The sequence below is a fragment of the Rhinopithecus bieti genome, unplaced genomic scaffold (assembly GCF_001698545.2).
Source record: "Rhinopithecus bieti isolate Rb0 unplaced genomic scaffold, ASM169854v2 scaffold_14233, whole genome shotgun sequence".
In the NCBI taxonomy this organism is placed as follows: domain Eukaryota; kingdom Metazoa; phylum Chordata; class Mammalia; order Primates; family Cercopithecidae; genus Rhinopithecus; species Rhinopithecus bieti.
In genome coordinates this window covers 60,620-83,369 of record NW_016807715.1, presented here as the reverse complement: position 1 = coordinate 83,369, position 22,750 = coordinate 60,620, and the positions used below count along the sequence as shown (strand labels likewise).

The window sequence follows — 22,750 nt, the reverse complement described above, 5'->3', positions numbered from 1 at the left end:
AATATAACAGGGTAAATTACTGGAGGTTTTTGAAAATTTTGGTTTCATCCTTTATGTGTTACCTATGGATGAGAGTAGCTTCAAAGTTATTTAATTTATTACACTGATTCCATATTGTTTTCAGATTATCACGAAGTATATTGAGGGAAGGACAGTATATATCTTACTGGTATCCTCACTTATTGAACTATTCTATGCACCATTTTGTGCAGGTTGGTAGGAATGCTATTTCTTCATTACCACCAATTTTATGATGCACCTTAGAGAGATAAAGTGCTAATGAGATATTACATTGTTGGTTCTGTTATCTTGGCTGATATATTTTAAAATATTTGGTCCTTATCTATAGATTTCAGGAAAGATGAGATTTTTATAGTGAATTGATTAGTGTCTAGTATTGGTAAGTCCTTGACCTTCGACACAGTGAAGATATAATACTGGAAACAACAGCTGCAATAACTTTACTGCTTAATAAGGGTTTGTTTGCCTTATGCCAAGCCCTGACGATGGCATTTTATGTACATTTTTTAATTTCTCAAAATAACTCAGTGACATAGAGTGTAATATTTTCTTTTGTCGGGGGTGGGGTGGGAAGGATGAGATGCTCAAAGAGCTATTAAGAAACTTGCTAAAGCCTCCAGACTTTCCCTCCTGTGTCAGGTCACTTGAGTATTAGTTAATGATGGTAGTCTGAGTAAAATCAGTGCTGCCACATTTAAATCTTGATTGCCTTTGAAAATAGATAGGGTTATTATAATTTGGCACTCTTTGCAGCTAGCTTGTAAGATCTCGGTGAAGATTTCAACTTTTCATTACTTGGTATGATTTATGCTAGGCTTTTGGATTAACTGTATTTGCTGTTGTTACCTCAAGCATTCTTATTTAATTTTTCACACTAAATGTTACTCCTTTTTACAAATTATGGTCATATTTATGTGAGGTGTTGATCTTTATTGTTCATATGGTTGTCAGACTTGTTTAAAGAGCGTCTTTGTCTAACATGTTTCAGCTAGATGATTACTTATGTTAAGAGTATAAGATGACAATTCTTGGAGTGTGAGACTAGTTCCCATATCTAATGTAATCTGTAGCCTTTAAAAAAATTACCTTGGTTAATATAACACAACACTCTTTATTGTTTTAATTATGAAACACTGTAATTTGGAGGTTTTGTAGGGGGAGGTTGGTAAGAAAACCAGCTTGCCTTTCTCTCTCCCTCCCTCCAGTCTTTCCTTTCATCTATCCATCTTTCTAAAGCTCATTGCTCTTTGAAAAGCCTAACATCTCTGTACTTTTATAGATATAAATATAGTTGTCTTATCCCTAGAGCAAGTAAAACCAAACTGAGTTAAACTCGTATAATATGGGACCTCATTGCATTCTTAACAAGATTTGTCACTTTTTGAAAAGCTTTGCAATTTACAAAAGTTATGCAAAAGCTGCTGTGAAAGTGTAATTTCTCATGTGGGATGTGGTTAATTATAGGCTTCATGTCCTAGTGCATGACAAATGATAAAGCTTTACATTAAGCTTTTTATTATTAGGATATTTTGTCTTATCTAAAAAACTTTAATTACTTCTTTTCCATGAGATCTATTGTGCACCAAAGCTAATCAGCAGTTCTCCTTTGAGCTTTTCAAAGTTTTACTGCTGTCAGTGCTGTGTGTCTGAAACTGGAAGATTTTGTTCTTTGGGAGTAGATATTAATTTAATTGTCTTTCAAATACTATATTTTTAAAGAAAAAATCTTAAAATATATAAATACATGTTAAAAGCTAAAGCATATAATAATGTTGGGATTTTTCTGGGCTTGTATAGTACCAATTGTTAGTTTTGGGGACAGGGAGAATTAGGGGTGCTGTACTGAGTGCTTTACAACTGTAGACTTGGGGAAGATTCTGGGATAATTTGATATTATTTAGTAAGTCCCAAATTAATACTTGAACTGTTATTGTAATAGTGTATTTCTTACCTGACTCCCTGAAAATATTACTGTTCTGTTTCTAATTTTTTGAGTTGTATTGTTGATCTATGTCAGTATAATTAAGTCCTTATATCTCAAATGACTTCTGGAGACTGTAAAATGAAGATAAATAGTTCCTGATCTCCAAATTCATTGGTTCTTTTGTTGTTGTTTCTCATTTACTCATCTGTTTAAACTTAATGGTATGCAAGCCATCTTAGCCCTCAATACAGTAATTCTATTTCCTCTTGCTACCATGGACCCTATCTTTTAAGTGATTTGCCTATCAGAATACCTTTGTTCATAATAAGAGCTAAAACTTAAATAACACTATGTACCATCCACTATTTTAGTTGTTTAGATATTATTGGCTTATTTAATTCTTATAATAATCCTATGAGATGATACTGGTATTATCCCCATTTTAAAAGTGATGAAACTGAGGCATCAAAGTATATAAAAATAAAACTAAATTTGTATATTAAATTCTTACTCTTAGATACTATACTAAGTGTTTTATGTATGTCTTAATCTTCAAACTCTTGACAACCTTGTGAGGTGAGTATTACTATCTTTTTTACGTATCTAGGTACAGCTTCAATAGATTAGCTAACTTGAAGGTCACAATCACTGCTGGAGAAATAATAAGTGCCTACCTGTACTGGAAATGAGGCTGTACATTGGAGACTATCTTCTTTGGGAATGTCAACATATAATGCAAAACTATGGTAAAAATTTCCTTCGGAAATCCTTAGATTGTTTATGATGACAGTTTGCAGACCCATGTCTCCCTATTAATCCATTTGGCTGTTCTTTGCCCTCTAGCATTGAATAGAATTCAGGAATCAGTAACTACAGGCCTGTAAGCTAGCTGCCTGTTTTTGTAAATAAGGTTTTATTAGAACCCAGCCATGTAAATTCATTTATGAATGTTTTGTGATCGCTTTGGAGAGCTGTAAAGGGACAGTTGAGTAATTGAAACATAGACCAACTTCCCACAAAGCCTAAAACATTTACTTTCTGGGCCATCAAGGAAAAGTTTGCTAACCTATGGGATAAATAACTGTTTCTTTAGGTGAACTACCAGTATAGAATTGGCTTGCGTTTGGGACCTTGTACAAAAATACGTAAGGATGGTGTGAGACATTCTTGTTCTAGGAGGCACGTAGGAACTGAGCGCAACCAAAGATACAGCATGTTTTCCAAACTAGATTTCTTCCTTGGGTGACTCCCATGGGATTTAGAAATTCATTTTGTAGTGTACTTGGATTGCCTTTTAAAAGTATAAAAGTGATCTTATGTTAATAATTAGGAAGATTCCAGTAAATTCTTCTACCCTAATGCTTTATTTTTATATCTTTAAAAAACACTATGTACCAAACATGCCAACTGTGGCTTCTTATAATTTTTTAAAAATGGATACTTCTTAGAGATAATTTCTGAAAGGGTTTCTGATTGTAAACAGAAATGAGACTCTCAACTGCATTTGAATTATTTATATAAAATACATTAAATATCAATTAAGATTTCACAGATATCTGTTATTTTGGAAAATTCACAGCAACATACAATTTTACCAGATGTTAGTATTGTACTCAACTCCAGAAGATTGTATACTTAACATACTTAACTTTCACAAACTCGGTATTTGTAAAACCATCGTAGTATTCTACATAGGAATACCTTGTTTTATCGCATGTTGCTTTATTTGCACTATACAGATACTACCTTTTTTTTTGTTTCTTTTCTTTTACAAATTGAATGTTTGGGGCAACCCTGTGCAAAGCAAGTCTATGGGAGCCATATTTTTCAACAACACATGTTTACTTCAGGTCTCCATGTCACATTTTGGTAATTCTTACAGTATCTCAAGCTTTTTTATAATTAGTATATCTTTATGGTGATTTGTCATCAGTGATCTTTGATGTTACTGTTGTAATTGTTTCAGAGCACTGTGAACTGCACCAGTGTAAGGTGGCAAATGTTATAACAAAATTATAACATAAATAACTGGTTTTCATTAATTCGTAAAAGTTTGCGTTCTGACTACACTGATCAACTGTTCCCTTTCTTCTTTTCCTCTGCACTCCCTATTCTGTGAGATGCAACATTAACACCTACAGTAACCTCCAAGTGTTCTAGTAAAAGAAAGAGTTTCACCTTGCTCATTTTAAATCAAAAAGCTGTAATAGAAATGATTAAGCTAGTGAGGAAGGCGTGTGGAAAGCCAAAATAGGCTGAAAGCTAGGCCTATTTGCACCAAATAGCCAAGTTGTGAATGCAGAGGAAAATTCTTGAAGGAAATTAAAAGTGCTACTCTAGTAAACACATGAATAATAAAAAAACAAAACAGCCTTTTTGCTGATTGGAGAAAGTTGGAGTGGTTTGGATAGAAGTTCAAACCAGCCACAACATTTCCTTAAGCCAAAGTCTAATCCTTAACAAAGCTTTAACTCTCTTCAATTCTGCGAAGGCTGAGAGCGATGAGAAAGCCTCAGATGAAAAGTTTGAAGCTAGCATAGGTTGAGTCATGAGTTTTTTTGTGTTTTTGTTTTGTCTGTTTTTTTGACAGGTTCTCACTGTGTCACCCAGGCTGGAATGCATTGGGGCAGTCAACTCACTGCAGCCTCTGTCTCCTGGGCTCAAGCAATCGTCCTGTCTCAGCCTCCTGAGTAGCTAGAACTACACATGCACACCACCATGTCCAGCTATTTTTTTTTTTTTTTCATAAAGATAGGGCTTGCTGTATTGCCCAGGCTGTTCTTGAACTCCCAGGCTTAAGTAATCCTCCTGCCTTACCCTCTCAAAGTGCTGGAGTTACAGATAGGAGCCACTGTTCGCAGCCTGGTTTATGAAGTTTAAGAAAAGCCATCTGCAGAACATAAAAATCAAGATGAAAGAGCAAGTTATCCAGAAGATGTAACTAAGATAATTGATGAAGGAGACTACACTAAACAACACATTTTTAATGGAGACTAAACAGCCTTCTGTTGGAAGAAGATGCAATCCATACTGGAGAAGTGAAGTCAATGCCTGGCTTCAAAGCTTCAAGACAGGAAGCTTTCTTGTTAGGAAAATGCAGCTGGTGACTTTTGAAAATCCTAAGGCCCTTAAGAATTAAGCTACATCTATTCTGCCTGTGCTGTCTAAATGGAACAACAAAGCCTGGGTGAAAGCACATCTGTTTACGGCATGGTTTGCTGAATACATTAAGCCCATTGTTGAGACCTGCTGCTCAGAAAGAAGGATTTTTTTTTTTTTCCCCAAAATATTACTGCTCATTGACAATGCTCCTAGTAACCCAAGAGCTCTGATGGAGATATACAAACATGTCGCTTCATGCCTGTCAATACAACATCTGTTCTGCAGCCCATGGATAAAGGAGTAGTTTTACTTCCAAGTGTTTTTGTTTTGTTTTTGATTTTGAGACAGGGTCTCGCTCCATTGCCCAGGCTGGAGTGCAGTAGTGTGATCATTGTTCACTGCAGCCCTGACTTTCCAGGCTCAGATGATCCTTCCACCATAGCCTCCTGAGTTGGGACTACAGGCACGCAACCACCACACCAAGCTGATGTTTGTATTTTTTTTGTGGAGATGGAATTTTGCCATGTTGCCAGGCTGGTCTTGAACTCCTCGGCTCAAGTGATCAGCCCACCTGGGCCTCCCAAAGTGCTGGCATTACAGGCAAGAGCCATTGTGCCCAGCCAGAAAACTTGTCTTTATAAACAACATCCAATTATTCCTCTTAATAAATGGAATGTTTAGATTTTCTGTCCAACTTGCATCCTAGGCCCACTGTGAGTGTTTTCATAATGCCCAATTCTTTTCATATCCACCATATAGAGCCTCACTTAATGTCTTTGATAGATTCTTAGAAACCACAACTTTAAGCAAAATGACATGTAATGAAACCAGTTTCACCCTGGGCTAGTTAATATAAACAAGAGTTAAGTTCCTATGGCATATTTCTGGTCACAAATATATCACATTTCTAAATAAAGACCTGTAACATGTCTAATACCAAAGTTTGAAATAAAGGTAAGTTATATACATACATTTAAGAAAGATTAATAAAAACAAGTGAGATAATTATTTACCCAATTTTTAGTGAATCAGTGAGTGATAGTCATAGTCATGGGGGGGTGGGTCAAATCAAGGAATAAATGTTTGTAAAGCAAAAATTGTAATGAGCACCTCCTACCATCATGAAGTTGAAAAACAATAACAAATATGATGGACTTGCTGAGTACTTTCTTACTACATCATTTATTTATTGTGCATTTGTATGATGTGTACTTGACACATTTTTTTTAAACTATTTTTGTATACATTTATTCATTCATTTTTCAACCTGCTTACTCCAGGTTAGAGTTGCTGGTGGCTGGAGCCTATCCCAGCTGCTCAGGTTACAAGGTGGGAACCAGTCTTGGACAGGACACCATTCTATTGCGGGGTACACTTACATACACACCACATTCACTCATTCTGGGCCATTTAGACATGTGAAATAACTTGAAGTGCATATCTTGGGGATATGAGATGAAACTTGAGTACCCAGAGAAAACCCAAGTAGATAGGGGAAAATTCGCAAAGTCTACACAGACAGTGGCTCGGCTAGAAATAATTTTTTTGTCTCATCAGTGTCATAACAAAACAACATTATTCTGGGACCTGTTGTGTGGTCTGTCAACCCTTTGTATTATCTGTTGCCTCAACTGTCAGTTTAAAAGGCTTTTTTTTTTTAAACTTTTTATTAATGGTTATTGACTGAAACTGTATTGTATTACTGCCCAGGTAACTTTTCCTTTGAATAGAATGATCCCCTTAACTTGGGGATCCACAGAGACATTATATTTCAGTGTGATTAGTTTTTTTTCTTCTTCTGTGATTCTGTGTGTTTTATGCATTGAAAAGAATTATCAGAAAGGAGTCCTCAGGCTTTACCTAAGTACCAGAGGAGCTCATGTCACTAAAGAGGTTTAAGAACTCCTGATGTGAGAATTTCCATTTCAGTGGAATATGACAAGTGGTAAGAGAAGTTACCGATGTCACATAACTCTAAACACTCAATCCCAGTATAAATTACTCACTCTGTTAACAAGTCAGATGAGTCCAGACAACTTCAAGAAATTAAAGAAGACTAACCTTGGCTCTAGCTTCTTGACTTTCCCATTTCTCAACTTTGCAAGGATAAAATTGGCCACTGTTCTTCTGATACATATGGAATCCTATATGATGTGCCCAGAGACAGCATATATAGTGGAAAAGAGCATAGATTTTGGAATCACAAGTGCCTAATCTTTCCAAGTTGCTGATTCTTCATCTATGATACGGAACTAATAATATGCACTTTAGTGGGGTGTGGGAGGAATTAAAGGACCCGAAGCGTGTACAGTGTATATAGTACACAATGTCTGGCTCAGTATGGGTACTTGCATAGATGTTAATTTCTTTACTTATACTAAAAACCCCAAATGAACCTGAATTGAATTTAAAGTTTGGTGATGAAGTGATAGTGGTGGTGGTGATGTAGGAATTAAGAATTGTCATTACTTTTCTTTCTAGAATTAGTTTGGATGATTTTTGTTCAGTGAGAAAATTTCCTGAAAGAGGTAGACTTCTTTGGGAGAAAGAAAAGTAATTTACAGAATGTAGTTGCAGAAATAATGTGAAAGAGAGCACAGACTGAGGAGTAGGAAAATTAGAGTCCCAACTTTGTGGAGAGGAGTGAATAAAGGGAAGTGTACATATCACTGAATTCATGCTTTTCCTTAAGTTATCTGTTTCCAGAGCAGTGGAATTTTTCATCAGAGATAAATATGAAAAGAAGAAATACTACGATAAAAATGCCATAGCTATTACAAATGTAAGTAAAACCTTCATCTCTCATCAATTGTTTGTTGACTAGATCTCAAACTTTTAGCATGCAATACAGCTTAATTTATTTATTGTGAAAATATACTAGTTGTATATATTTACATTTGAATATTAGAACTTTTTTGGTTATATAATGTTAAGCTCTTACGGAACAGAACTCTTGATTTAGAAAGGAGCATATTCTAAATCTAATAACCACTCACATGGCATTTAATTGAGTTGATTTTGAAATTTGCAAAAGCTAGAACCACTAATTGAAAATGGTGGGAGAGAAAATTTTTTCCCTAGATTCTAGAAATGTATGAAAAAGAAAAAAGGCAAATACCTCTTCCTCTAAGGGCTTTCTTTGGTTGGTCTGTTGAGAAATGAAACCAGTAGCCCAGGAATATATTAAAACATGGCATTTACATTTGTTATTAGCAAGCATTTTGATGCTTATAATAGTTGAGTCTTTACAGTAGTAATCAGATACCATCAGGTACCCATAACAACGTTTTAGTCAATGACAGAGTACGTATACAATGTTGGTCCTATAAGTTTATAATCCCTTATTTTTACTGTACTCTTATCTATGTTTAGATATACCTACATACACCGATACTTACCATTGTGTTAGAATCGCCTACAGTATTCACTATAGTAACATGCTGTATAGGTTTGTAACTAGGAGTAATAGATATTACCATATTACCTAAGTGTGCAGTAGGTTGTACCGTCTAGGTTTGTATGAGCACACTCTATGATGTTTGCACGATGATGCTATCATGTAATGATAGGTTTCTCAGAATGTATCCCAATTGTTAAATGACACAGGACTGTTATGTTTTATCAGCTGTTTCTTTTTAGTTTTTAAAAATTTTCTCATCCAAGTTAATTATAGTCTAAGGCTAATTGCCTTTATTGTTGAAATCATGTTTTTGGACTTTGATTCCTAGATTGATAAGCTATAAACCAGTTAATCTTTTGGCGAAGTCATCCATCAAGCAATTTAGAGACAATGGAAATAGATTCGTGTCATTTTTCCTACAAACTGGTTTACTATTTGGCCCATATGGAGAAGCAATATATTAAAATTTCAGTCAAATCCTAAGAAAGTTAGGATATTTTAATATGCTATCTTTGGCCATAAAAAAATCTTGTTTAAAAGTTTTAAGTATCAGCTCAATATGGTAGCTCATGCCTATAATCCCAGCACTTTGGGAGGCCAAGGTGATAAGATCGTTTGAACCCAGGAGTTCAAGACCAGGCTGCTGGGCAACATAGTGAGACCCTATCTCTTTTTATTAAAAAAAATTTTTTTTTGACTGGGCATGGTGGCTCATGCCTGTAATCCCAGCACTTTGGGAGGCCGAGGCAGGTGGATTTGAGATCAGCCTGTCCAACATGGTGAAACCCTGTCTCTACTAAAAATACAAAAATTAGCTGGGCCTGGTGGTGCATGCCTGTAATCGCAGCTCCTTGGGAGGCTGAGGCAGAAGAATTGTTTGCATCCAGGAGGCAGAGGTTTCAGTGAGCCAAGATTGTGCTACTGTACTCCAGTCTGGGTAACACAGTGAGACTCTGTGTCAAAAAAAAAAAAAATTAAGTTTTTAAATATCATTAGTGTGTATTTTAGAGCAAAGATATCCTTGTGTGTTGCATTGGAGCTGCATTTACAGTGGATATAAGAAAGGAAATCTGTTGAAGGATTGATTAAAAATTAACAATATTGAGAATATTTATAATGTCTATAAAATTAAGGCCACTGTAAGCATTGAGGGGGGGAAAGGACTAACTTAAAAGTGCAATCCATTTTCATGTGAAATATTAAGAAATCATTTTGGTTTATTTTAGAGAACATACTGTTTTATGTTAAACACTTTTAAAATATAAATTTTAAAATTATATTTGTAATATGTTTCTTTTCTTAGCAATAAGGAAATTATTTTTACATGGTAATGTATAAGATAGTTTTATTTTGGGATGGTAGCTGTTACTGAGTTGGGTTTTTTTCCCCCGCTTCAAGGTGTAATAATGGTATGCTTAGTTGTAAGAATTCCTTCATTTATAAGATATATGATAGAATAAAACACTTGGAGATTAAATGTCATGATACCTAACACTTTCAAGTGGTTTGGTGAAACCTAGCAGCTTTGTGTGTTTGTGTCTGTAGAGAGAGAACAAATATGGCATAGTGTTACTATTTGACTAATATTGGTGATGTTTATAGAGGTATTCACTCAACAGTTTCTTCCATTTTTTTGTAGGCTTGAGAGTAAAAATTTTAAGGTAAAAGTTTGTTTACCTCAGTGTATACTCCTGAGTTTATAGTACTATTAAAATGAAAATGCAGAAAGATTTACAAAAGTCACAATAAACCCAAGGGAAAATGTATTCCACCTATTCTAATATAAACAAAATAATAATAAATACGTTTATATTGTAGCAGATTTAAAGTATTTTTTCCTCTTTCATGGTGATCAGTGAGCAAGTAACTAATCTTATGTATTACTGAGAATTGCATATTTCTGTTCAGTGTTTCGTCTTCAGTAATAGATTGAGCACTCATCCAAATAAATTTGGATCACTTATTATGCTCGCAATCTCCTAGGATACCAAAACAAAGAGGACCTGATTGTTAGAGACATTTATCGTAGTGGAGATAGGAACAGATTTTAAAAAATAAAAGTACCTTATACCTAAGGTATTCCAGGAGTACTAGAGTACTTAAGGGGTATCCACAGAGAGACATTTATCATTTCTTCTTCTTCTTCTTCTTCTTCTTCTTCTTTTTTTTGAGACAGAGTCTCACTCTGTTGCCAGGCTGGAGTGCAGTGGCACGATTTTCGCTCACTGCAACCTCCGCCTTGCGAGTTCAAGCACTTCTTCTGCCTCAGCCTTCCGAGTAGCTAGGACTATAGGCATGCTACCACGCCCAGCTAATTTTTGTATTTTTAGTAGAGACGGGGTTTTGCCATGTTGGCCAGGATGGTCTTGATCTCTTGACCTCGTGATCCGCCCACCTCGATCTCTCAAAGTGCTGGGATTACAGGCGTGAGTCACGGCGCCCTGCCGACATTTATCATTTCTTTGTATTGGGAACATTCAGTATCTTCTAACTTTTTGAAAATATATGCTAAATTATCGTTAGCCGTACTCACCCTACAATACTACAGAACACTGGATCGTACTACTCCTATCTAGCTGTAATGTCACATCTGTTAAAAATTTCTCCCCATCCTTTCCTCTCCCTTACCCTTTAACGTCCACAGTTCTTCCCTCTGCTTCCATGAGTTCCGTTTTTCTTTTTTTCTTTTTTCTTTTTTTTATTAATAACACCTTTATTTAGGGTTTTCATTATTGTTCAGAAAATGCAATCCTTACAACAATGTAAGGCGTTTGGTGATGCTCAGATCTACAGAAAATAATAATTGTTCCGTTTTTCTTAGCTCACACAGAAGAATGAGAACACGTGGCATTTATCCTTCCGTACCTGACTTATTTCACTTAGCATAATGGCCCCCAGGGTTATCCATCTTGCTGTGAATGATAGGATTTCATTCTTTTTATGGCTGAATAGTATTCCATTGTGTATATATATCACACTTTAAAAATCTGTTCATCTATTGATGGAAATTTAGGTTAATTCTGTGTCTTGGCTATTGTGAATAGAGCTGCAGTAAACATGGGGGTTCAGGTATCTTTGATATGCTAATTTACTTTCATATAGATAAATGCCCTATACTGGGATTGCTGGCTTATATGGTAATTTTGTTTTTAATTTTTTGAGAAACCTCCATATTGTCCATAGTAGTTGTACTAATTTACATTCCCACCAACAGTGTCTAAGAGTTTTGTTTTCTCTGCATCCTCTCCAGTATCTATCTTTTTGATAATAAACCATTCTAACTGTGGTAAGATATCTTATTTTGGTTTTGATTTGCATTTCTCTGATGATTATTGATTTGACCTTTTTTTATATACTTGGCCATTTTTGTGTCTTTTGAGAAATGTCTATTCAGATCTTTTGCCTATTAGCCTTTTTTTTTTTGCTGTTGTTCGAGTTCCTTGTATATTATGGATGTTAGTTTCTTGTCAGATGAGCAGTTTGCTAATATTTTCTCTTATTTTACAGATTGTCTCTTCACTCTGTTAATTGTCTCCTTTGCCATGCAGAAGCTTTTTAGTTTGATGTAGTCCCATTTTTCTATTTTTGGTTTTGTTGCCTGTGCTTTTGAAGTTTTATTCATAAGATCTTTGCCTAGACCAGTGTTTCCTGTGTTTTCTTCTACCAGTTTTATAGTTTTGGGTCTCCTATTTAAGTCTTTATTATTAATTTTCTTTTTTTTTTGAGATGGAGTCTCGCTGTGTCGCCCAGGCTAGATAGAGTGCAGTGGTGCAATCTCAGCTCCCTGCAACCTCCGCCTCTGGGTTCAAGTGATTCTCCTGCCTCAGTCTTCCAAATAGCTGGCATTACAGGTGCGTGCCACCAGGCCTGGCTAATTTTGTGTTTTTGTTAGAGATGGGGTTTTGCCATGTTGGCCAGGCTGGTCTCGAACTCCTGGCCTCGAGTGATCCCCCTGCCTTGGGCTCCCAAAGTGCTGGGATTACAGGCATGAGCCATCACACCCAACTAAGTCTTTAATCTATTTTAATAATTTTAATTTTGTGGGTGTATAGTAAGTGTATATATTTATGGGAGACATGAGATGTTTTAATACAGGCATGGAATGTGTAAAAATCACATAATGTAAAATGGGATATCTTCCCCCTCAAATTTGACTATTATGTTATTATGTTGAATAAGAGTGGCGAAAGTGGATATCCTTGTCTTATTTCTGTTCTTAGAAGAGAAGTTTTCAGCTTTTCCCCATTCAGTATGATGTTAGCTGTGGGTTTGTCATATATGACGTTTATTATGTTGAGGTATGTTCCTTTATGCCTAATTTGTTGAGAATGTTTATCGTGAAGGATGTTGAATTTTATGAAATTCTTTTTCTGGATCTATTGAAAAGATGATAAGGTTTTTGTCCTTCATTCTGTTGATGTAATATATCACATTATTGATTTGTATATGTTAAACCATTTATACATTCTTGGGATAAATCCCAGCTGATCATGAGCAGATTGTGTGGGCACGTGCAGTGGATGTCATAGGACCCAGATGAGTTAATCCTCAAGCCCCTGGTTGGGTCATGTGGGCGGTGGTGGCTGTGGCTATGTGGGAGGGTTCTTGGGTCCCCAGGTGGAGGGTGCCAACCACAGTGACAGTCTGAGTACGTCGGTTGTTAGGGCCCTGGGCAGTCCATGCTGGTGTTGGTGGCAGCAGCTCTGAGTCGGCCTATTCTCAGGCATCTAGGAGGCCTTTCCAGATATATATGGTGGCCATGGAGTACCTCTAACCAGACCCTTTCTTGGGTCCCTGAGCTGGGTGTGTGGGCACTGACAGTGATGGGGTAAGCTATTCCTCAGTCCTGTCCACTGCACAGGCAATGTGTGTGGATGGTGGCCAGCCGGGCCAGTCAGTTCTCATGCTGTCCCTGGGCAGCATGTGCAGGTACTTGCATTGGCGTTCCAGGCAGTGTACGTGGATACACAATGGCTCTGCTCCTAGAAGGGGCAGGGACACTCTATGGTGGCAGTCCCAGGCAGGTGGCTCTCAGGTCTGGAGAGCACATGCTTCAGCTCCTTACATCCTGGAGCAGACTCCCTGATGTGCTAGACTGCCTCTTCTCCAGGGTGTAGGCTTCTGCAGGACTCAGGTGCCAGGGACTTGACTACACTGCTGAGTCTAGCTGGTGTTCTGATGCTGAGGCCTTCCAGGAAGATGTCAAGTGCGTTGGGAGATCCCAGGGATGTCAAGATGCTGGGTGTATGGGCTTCAGGGCTGGATGTAGTCTAGTGTTGGCGGTACTGTCAAAATGGCACTGTGCAGCAGCAGCTTGGTCCCAGTGGGTGGGTGAGATCTAACATGAATTCTTTCTGGGATAGTGTAGTTGTTTGGACTCCAGGCAGCTCCTTATACTATGTTCAGGGCCTGTGAGGGCTGAAGGAGTCTCCTGTAGCTAAGATTGTAGGGGCTCTGGTGGGAATGTGGACTGTTAGGAATTTTTGCTTACCTTGCCACCATGATGGGGAGTCCTTCCTGGCTTCTAGCCAATCTTGGCTAACTGCATTGCTTCCCTGTTGTTGCTGCCATTTCGAGTTTCTCTGCCTCTGAGCTTCCTTGTCTCTTCTCTACTGAATCCTACTGTTCTCCCCTAGTGCTGTATTCAATGTGTTGAATAGAGCATGTTGAATAGAACTGCGTATGTGAGGGATCCAGGTTGTGTGCTCCATGTGAGAATGTATTGCCTGATTATCCGAGGTAGAGCTGAAGCAGTGATGGTAGTGCTGGGGAATGGCTACAAACACAGATCAACATTGGGAGAGAGGTTTGACTGCACAGAGACCATGATAAATCAGTTGCATGCAGACTCATATCAAAACCCTATCATCGAGCAGTAAGTGACAATTAAGCTGCATCTGGTGGCAGGCTTTATAGTGGCAAGTGAGTTGATGTACTTCAATTGTACAACTGCATCTGGTGGCAGACTTTAAGTCAGAATCTGACATTTGCTTTAGTCCACACATGGCCCGCTCATTATTTGATTTACCACAATCCTGTCCACAATCACAGGGCTGGTGTTGTATGAGTGGGAATTTTAGTGGCTGTCAGAATTCTGCCTACTGTGGTCATATAGAATGAATCTGCCTCCCTTGTCCTCCCTGATTTCATTGAGTGACAGGGGAATTTGAAACACTTTGCAGAAATTTGTCCTGTTGGCCAGGCATGGTGGCTCACGTCTGTCATCCCAGCACTTTAGGAGGCTGAAGTGGGAGGATCGCTTGAGTCCAGGAGTTTGAGACCAGTTTGGGTTACATGGCAAGACCCTGTCTCTACAAAAAATAATAATAAATTAGCTGGGCATGGTGGAGTGTGCCTGTAGTTTCAATTACTCGGGAGACTGAGGTGAGAGAATTGCTTGAGCCCAGGAGGTTGAGGCTTCAGTGAGCTGTGATAACACCGCTGTACTACAACCTGGGCAACAGAGTTAAGACCCTGTTTCAAAAAAGAGAAAGAGAAATCTGTCCTGTCTTCCTCCCCTTGCTCACTTACCAGTAGTGAATCACAGTGGGAAGCTAAGTATTTTAAGTGAGTTTAGGAGATACAAGAGGACTTAGGTAGATGAAGCTGAACTGCCACATAATTTGCTCTTTTCCTCCAGCAGTTTTTCTCTCTCCCTCTGCCCCATCCTGTCTCTGTGTCTCTTCAGCTAGTGAGTTGAGATTAATGTAAAAGAACAGGGTTTGTGCTTGATTTTCTTTGTTACTTTTTATTACAATTTGCTTCCTCTTCTGTGGAACAGGGATGTCATAGTGTCTGAATTTCATAGTATTGCTGCAAGAATTAAGATAAAGTATACTCTATTCTTAGTAGGGTGCCTAGCACATAACTGCTTGTAATATAAGCTATTGTGATGGCAGCAAATGACTGTAATCAGGTAGATAATTAAGAAAAATGAATACTCAAACTTAATTTTAAGAGTGTGTATCATTGGAAAAATCTTGGCTTGAGTTCTGTTTCATTAATCTCTCCACATTTTAATCAGCCCCTTAATTATGGGACACCCCAATAGAGCAAGTGAAGGACTTAAATTTTTTTTAAGTTTTCCAGAATTCTAACTGACTTGGCCAAAGATTTTAAAGTTAAAATATTAAATATTAAGATTTAGGCTTCTTCTATACACTTGGTAGCTATGGTTACTTGGTTAAGTTTTCAGTGTCTTTTAATCCTCCTACTGATGAGTTTCATTGATGTGGTTTTTTGTTTTTTGTTTTTTGTTTTTTGAGACAGAGTCTTGCTCTGTCGCCCAGGCTGGAGTGCAGTGGCCGGATCCCAGCTCACTGCAAGCTCCGCCTCCCAGGTTTAAGCCATTCTCCTGCTTCAGCCTCCCGAGTAGCTGGGGCTACAGGCGCCCGCCACCTCGCCCGGCTAGTTTTTTGTATTTTTTAGTAGAGACAAGGTTTCACCGTGTTAGCCAGGAGGTCTCGATCTCCTGACCTCGTGATCCGCCCGTCTCGGCCTCCCAAAGTGCTGGGATTACAGGCTTGAGCCACCGCGCCCGGCCTCATTGATATGTTTTTTATGGGTTATGTACTAATTTAGTAAATGTGTATGTTTTCAGCTTTTTCAATCCAAGTCATGCCATGGAATGCAAAAGACATTGGAAATCATGTATTTAAAATGATTCCAAGACTTCTGAAAAACTTGAGCTTTGTGGTATACTAAAAGCTCATGAGATAGCCATTCAAGAATTGCTGTGATAAAATTTCTACTTAGAAAACATATCCGGGAATTTCCAAAATGAGATTGAAGGAATCCGTTGCCAGCAATTAATCTATAAGATGTTTTTCAGTGACTGCATCTTTTTCAGTGTTTTGGACCACAGATTTAATTTTCATAGCATTATTCTGTTTAAAAGGGTGGTAGTAGCAAATATTTCAAAAAATTCATCAAGAAAATTTTAAACATTATGCTTTATGGCCTTCAATTACTTTATACCTTTTCAAAGGGTGTTTGTTCACCTTATTCTTGTAGACGGGATTCGGGAACTTGTTTTGCATGGTCAGTTTTTCTTTTGCATGAAGACAATTGTTGTTCTGGGAGTTTTTTCACATATAGGTTACTTTGATGGTGGCCTAGCAAAGAACGTCTGAGCTTAAGAATAATCGAAGGAAGGACTGTTAAACTCATTTTATTTCTGAAGAAAACTCATTTTATTTCTGAGGAATGTCTTTACTGGATTTCTACCGCATGTTATCTCATGGATAGAACGGGTGGGTGGGAGTTGGGAAAGACATTTAAATATGACTACTGAATTCACTGACACCACCAATTTCCAGCAAAGTTTTCTAAGGTCAGAGCCTTATGCTCTATCTTATGCTCTATATGTACTAGGAGCCAGTGAAATGGAATTAATATCTAGTTACAAAATAAATTCCTAATTTGAAAGTAAATATGGATAACTTCTGTGGGATTTCAGAAAAGTATGTTAGCAAGCCAATCAACTTTCAGAGAGCAGTTGCTGAGATTGAGCCTCCTTTTGGTTCTCATTCTGAGATGCTTTCTTCCTCCTCTTTTCCTGTAACAGTTGAAAATATTTATTGAGACCTGTTGAATGTCAGGTACTAAAGATGGTGAACAGAATAAAATTAATATCTGCCTCAGATAACTTTAGTTGAACAAAGAATACTGATAAGTAACTAGATCTTTATAAGACAACATGTGATAAAACTTACATAATAGGGAAATATTATAAGAGGAAATATTACTCCAGGCTCTATAGAGAGATCAAGGAATACTTTGAATAGTTCCCAGAGGAGGCAGTGTTAACTCAAAATTAAAGGATGGGTAGGAACTAATAGAAGCATGGGTTTCTGAAGCAGAGGGACTAGCAAGAGGAAAGGCCCCTAGAGTTCAGAGAAGCAGACTAGAGAACCAGAAGGAGTTGTATATGGCTGGGCAGAGTGTATATGAATGTAGCCAGAGGAGGGAAGAATAGGGAGATAAGGTAGATGACACTTGTGGCCTGATTAAGGAGTTTGGACTCTGTCTTTATACAATGTATATATAAACTATTCAGACCTTCTAAGCAGTGGTATGTGGTGGTCAGGTTTACTTCGAGAATGACATGATATGCAGAATGGATTTGGAGAGGAGCAAGATATGGGGCAAGGAGACCAGTTAGGAGGACTAATCCAGAAGATGGATATTGGTGATTTCCTCCTAGAGATTTAGAAAGAAGTCTCGAGTATCTAGCTTTTTGTGTCTCTGTATTTATTTTCTCCTTTTCACTGCCCTTTTTCTTCCCTCATCTACCCCTGTTCTGTACTATCACTTGCTTCCAGTTGTCAATATGTTGATTTCTGTTTCTTCCTTGCTCACATAATGTATATTACCCTGCTAATATGACTTTAAAGAGTAACTTTATTGAAATATAATTCATATATAATAAAAGGTAAATATTTTAAGGTACAGATCAATGAATGTTTACAAATACATATCCTTGTGTAACCACTGCCACCACAATCAAGATATAGAAACTTTTCGTCACTCCTGAAGGTTTCTTTGTGCCCCTTGCCAGTCAGCCCCCAACCATGGCCTTGGTGACTGATCTGTTTTTTTTAATCACCATAGATTGTATTTTCTAGAGTTTTATGTGAGTGGTTTCATACACTGTGTACTCTTCTGTGTCTTTTTTCTTCTATTATGTTTGTGATTTGTTATCGATTCACTTGTTCATCTGTCCATTGACTTTTCAGATGTTTTTCTTCTTAAGTAAGTTTGTTTTCTTTCTCAACTGGAACGTGGTATTAAAGCATTTATTCTTTTTCTTTCTTTCTTTCTTTTTTTTTTCGTATTAAAATGTGATGCGCATCTGTAATCCCAGCTATTCGGAGGCTGAGAGGCAGGAGGATTGCTTGAGTCCAGGAGTTTGAGTCCAGCCTGGGTAACATAGAAAGACTCTGTCTCAAAAAAAAAAAAAAAAAAAAAAAAAAAAAAAAAAAAAAAAAAAGTGATTAAAATAAAAAAGGTTTTTACTTGAGCCCAGGGTTCAAGGTTATAGTGAGCTGTGATCTTCACACCATACTCCAGCCTGGGTGACAGAGCAAGACCCTGTCTGAAATTTTTTGTTGTTGTTGTTAAATTACTGATATTTATTGAATAGAATTTTATATTCCTGCTACTGAGTTTTAAAAGTGGCCACGTCAGCTTATCATCTTCTCAAATGGAGGACAAGCACTTTTATAATGAATTATCTTGCTGCTTTCTAAGGATTAGTAGCTTTTGACATACTCAGTGCCCGTATTGTCTTTTTATATTTTTGTTCTGCTTTTCATGAGCTTAGGCAAAGAGGTCTTTATGATACAGCTGTCTTCTTAAGTGAACTTACGGCTTTTTATTCTTTTTTGTTTGTTTGTTTGTTTGTTTGTTTGAGACAGAGTCTTATTCTATCTCCCAGCCAGGAGTGCAGTGGCGTGATCTTGGCTCACTGTAACCTCTGCCTCCCAGATTCAAGTGATTCTCCTGCCTTAGCCTTCCAAGTAGCTGGGATTACAGGCATGCACCACCACACCTGGCTAAAGTTTTGTATTTTTAGTAGAGACAGGGTTCACCATGTTGGCCAGGCTGGGCTCGAACTCCAGACCTCAAGTGATCTGCCTGCCTCAGCCTCCCAAAGTTCTTTATTCTTATTTTCTATATGAAGTAGTAATTAAAGATTTTTAGTAAGTAAATATCCAATAGGACAAACCAGTTTTAAACCAGGCTTTCAGGCTCGGCTTTGACTTTTTTTTTTAATGCAAGATCTACATTTTCTTGTGTTGTTTATTTTCTCTCCTGTGTAACTTGCATTAATATTCATTAAGTGGCTAGCTTACACAGTTAGAGCCAACAGCGAGCAAGCAAGGAAAAGAAAATTCCCCAAAGTTTATAGTCTTGTGTTGTGATTCGAGAATTACTGCCATAACTAACTTAATAACAAGCAGATTGAGGGAGAACTTGTCATCTTGAAGTGTTATTTTGACATTACATAATGACCTATCTGTAATAGCACCTTTAGTTTTAAAAATTCCTCATAGGCACTATTGATATGATAGGGCAATATAGAGATGTCAGTTTTATGGCCTCAAAGATCTATGCATTTTGTAAATGTATTTCAGTTACATTTTGGCAGTAAAGAGAGCAGGAAGATAATGCTTCCATTAAAGTGATCAACTACACATGTAGAAATTGGGCAGTAAGATGTGTGAAAAAAGCTTTTAGATGAAACCCATTTTCGTGTATAAATTGCCTGTGCTGCATATATAACTGTCTCATAATGCTTTGGGGTAATTCAGCAAGTATAGCACTGGAAATGATGTTTGCCTGCTGATCTTAAGGAAGTATATAAATTGCTTTATAATAAGTCTGCTGCTCAGCTGTTATATTACATTAATCCACTCTTTTTTTTCCTAGCTTTTCGTCTATTTTCTTAAACAGTTGATTAAAATTTTAATTAACTTTTACTATTTCAGTTCTATTTTATTTTTCATTCTTAAAAGTTATTATAAGTAAAAACAAAAACCCGTTTTTGCTCTTCTACTACTTGGGACAGTGTATCTTCATGTTTCAGAGCATTTGTATTTCAGTAGTCACATTGACTAAAGATGAACTGTGAGAAAAGCTTAATTATTTTCCATATACTTTTGGTATGATCTTATCTGACTACATTTTAAGTTTTATATCCTAGTAAAATCCATTTTAAATCATTTATTATTCAGTACTAAACACTTTTATAAATTTCAAGCTGAAATTTTTAAAAAGCAGTACTTATTTCTTGATGCATCATTTTATTAACATGTCTCTTAAGTGCTTCTATATCTCAAAAATATACAGGGTTTTTTTTTTCTTTCCTGTGCCTGTCAATTCTCATTACTTTCTTTTTGTTTTTTCCTCCTCACTTTTCACCTGCACTCCACAGATTTCCTCCTCTGATGCTCCTCTTCAGCCTTTGGTATCCTCTCCTTCTCTGCAAGCTGCTGTTGACAAAAATAAATTGGAGGTATGGTAATGTTTTAACCAGCTGCGTTATGTAGTGTTAAATGGTAAATTAACTTCCTTTTGCAGTGTGTCATTCGGGACCACTATAATAGTTCCTTATATTTTGAATGATCCCTAGAATTAAAACAGCAATTTCTAGAATTTTTTTATACCACAGCTATGGTTAAGGAACTTTGAATCTATATTTAGTTTCAGAATAACTGATTTATTGGTGCCATGGCTATATCTCAACAGTTAAAAGCAATTAGTTTTTTGTTGTTGTGCCCATTACTATCGTATACTTCCAGGAACTTTAAAACAAAACAAAAAAAACTTTTCTTTCTGTGATTCTGTTGTTAAAAGCACTTAAAGTTAATGCCAAGTTTCTTTTTTAAGCAATAGTAAACACCATACAGATAAAACGTGGGTATTATGGGATCATGAGTTCAGAATCATCAATGATAACTGTTAGAATGCATTTTGGGTGGAAGTGGTTGGGGTGCATATACTACCACTGTGTATTTTTAAAGTCATCCCTACAAATATTTGAGAGTTTTAATTTCTTTTGACTCTTTACCTATTTTTTTTTTTTTTTGTTACATTGGCCTTAATAAATTAGTTCCAGGCATTCTTTCAACTATCATTTTTTCCCATAGACATGGGATAAATGATAAATGGTTGGCTAGATGTGTGGTATACGAAGACAAGATATAGCCCCTGCCCTCCAGGAGCTTACAGTCTAAGGCAAGAAAACAGATAACTGTATAGCAGTTTATAATACAATGTATTATGGGCTGTGATTGAAGTACGCTTACTGTACTGCAGTTAATACAGGAGGCATCCTTTTGATGCATCTTATGCTCTGAATAAGCATTAGATACAAGGAAGGATTAAGAAGAATTCCAAATAGGGAAACTAGCCTGTGAAAAAACATATGGGCAAAGTAGAGTGTTTGGGGAGTTGCAAAGCAGAATGGCATAACTGAAATATGAGTAGAACGGCCAGGCTCCTCTGTTTCTCATGAAGGAGCCTTCTCGTGAGCCCACTGAAGGAGTTTGATTCTGAAGGCTCGGGCACTTTAATGACGAGTTTTAAGCATTGGGGGGCGAGTGTGACAGGATCAGATTTTCATGTTGTAACACTACAGGCTCCATGGGGAGTGAATTTTGTGGTGATGGGTGAGGAAAAGAGTTAACCTATTATTCTAATCCAGGTGTAAAATGAGGGGGACATGCTTCAAAGTAGTAACAGGGAATGTAAAAGAGAATGTAATTTTTGAAATTTATTTATTTTTTTTTTGAGATGGAGTCTTGCTCTGTTGCCAGGCTGAACTGCAGTGGTGCAATCTGGGCTCACTGCAACCTCCATCTCCAGGTTCAAGCGATTCTCCTGCCTCAACCTCATGAGTAGCTGGGACTACAGGTGTGCACCACCACGCCCAGCTAATTTTTGTATTTTTAGTAGAGACGGGATTTTGCCATGTTGGCCAGGATGGTCTCGATCTCTTGGCCTTGTGATCTGCCCACCTCGGACTCCCAAAGTGTTGGGATTACAGGTGTAAGCCACCGTGCCCGGCCGAGAGAGTGTAATTTTGAGAGGTCTTAAGAAGGTACAGTCCATGGAGTTTAGTAATTGATGTCTTGTGGAGGTGCTTTGGGAAGCCTTGTGACTTCCAGCTTCTATCTTGAGCATCTTAGTAGATGATGGTGCCAATTAGTGAGATAAGGATACAAGCTGAAAAGAAGGAACAGGTTTGAGCAGAAAAGGAAAGAGGTGAATTAAAAGTTGGATGTGTTAAGTATGAGGTCACTGTGAAACATTGAGGTTATTTAGTAGGTGGTTGGATATACAGGTCTAGGTCCAGGGAAAAGAAAAGGGGAGGCGAGTAGTGAGAGAGAGAGAGCGCTTAAAAATTTGTGAAACTATGTCTTTTATTTGTTTGTTTGTTGATTGATTGATTTATTTATTTGAGACGGAGTTTCGCTCTTGCCCAGTTTGGAGTACAATGGTGCAATCTCGGCTTATTGCAGCCTCCCACTGCAACCTCTGCCTCCTGGGTTCAAGCAATTCTCCTGCCTCAGCCTCCTGAGTAGCTGGGATTACAGGCATGTGCCACCACACATGACTAATTATGTAATTTTAGTAGAGATAGGGTTTCTCCATGTTGGTCAAGCTGGTCCCGAACTCCCGACCTCAAGTGATCCACCCACCTCAGCCTCCCAAAGTGCTGGGATTATAGGGGTGAGCCACCGCACCTAGCCCTATGTCTTTATTTAAATAACTCAAGTATACTTTGATTATAATGA

The 22,750-nt window shown here is 37.4% G+C and overlaps 1 protein-coding gene across 1 annotated transcript in view; it reads left to right on the top strand.

The window, feature by feature from the left end:
* LOC108536648 (stromal membrane-associated protein 1-like) overlaps positions 1 to 22,750 on the top strand; it is a 118,273-nt gene that overhangs the window by 92,172 nt on the left and 3,351 nt on the right. The window contains exons 4-5 of the mRNA XM_017883642.1: positions 7,754 to 7,829; positions 20,386 to 20,466. Coding sequence (XP_017739131.1) covers positions 7,754 to 7,829; positions 20,386 to 20,466 — 157 coding nt within the window. The remainder of the gene's footprint in view (positions 1 to 7,753; positions 7,830 to 20,385; positions 20,467 to 22,750) is intronic.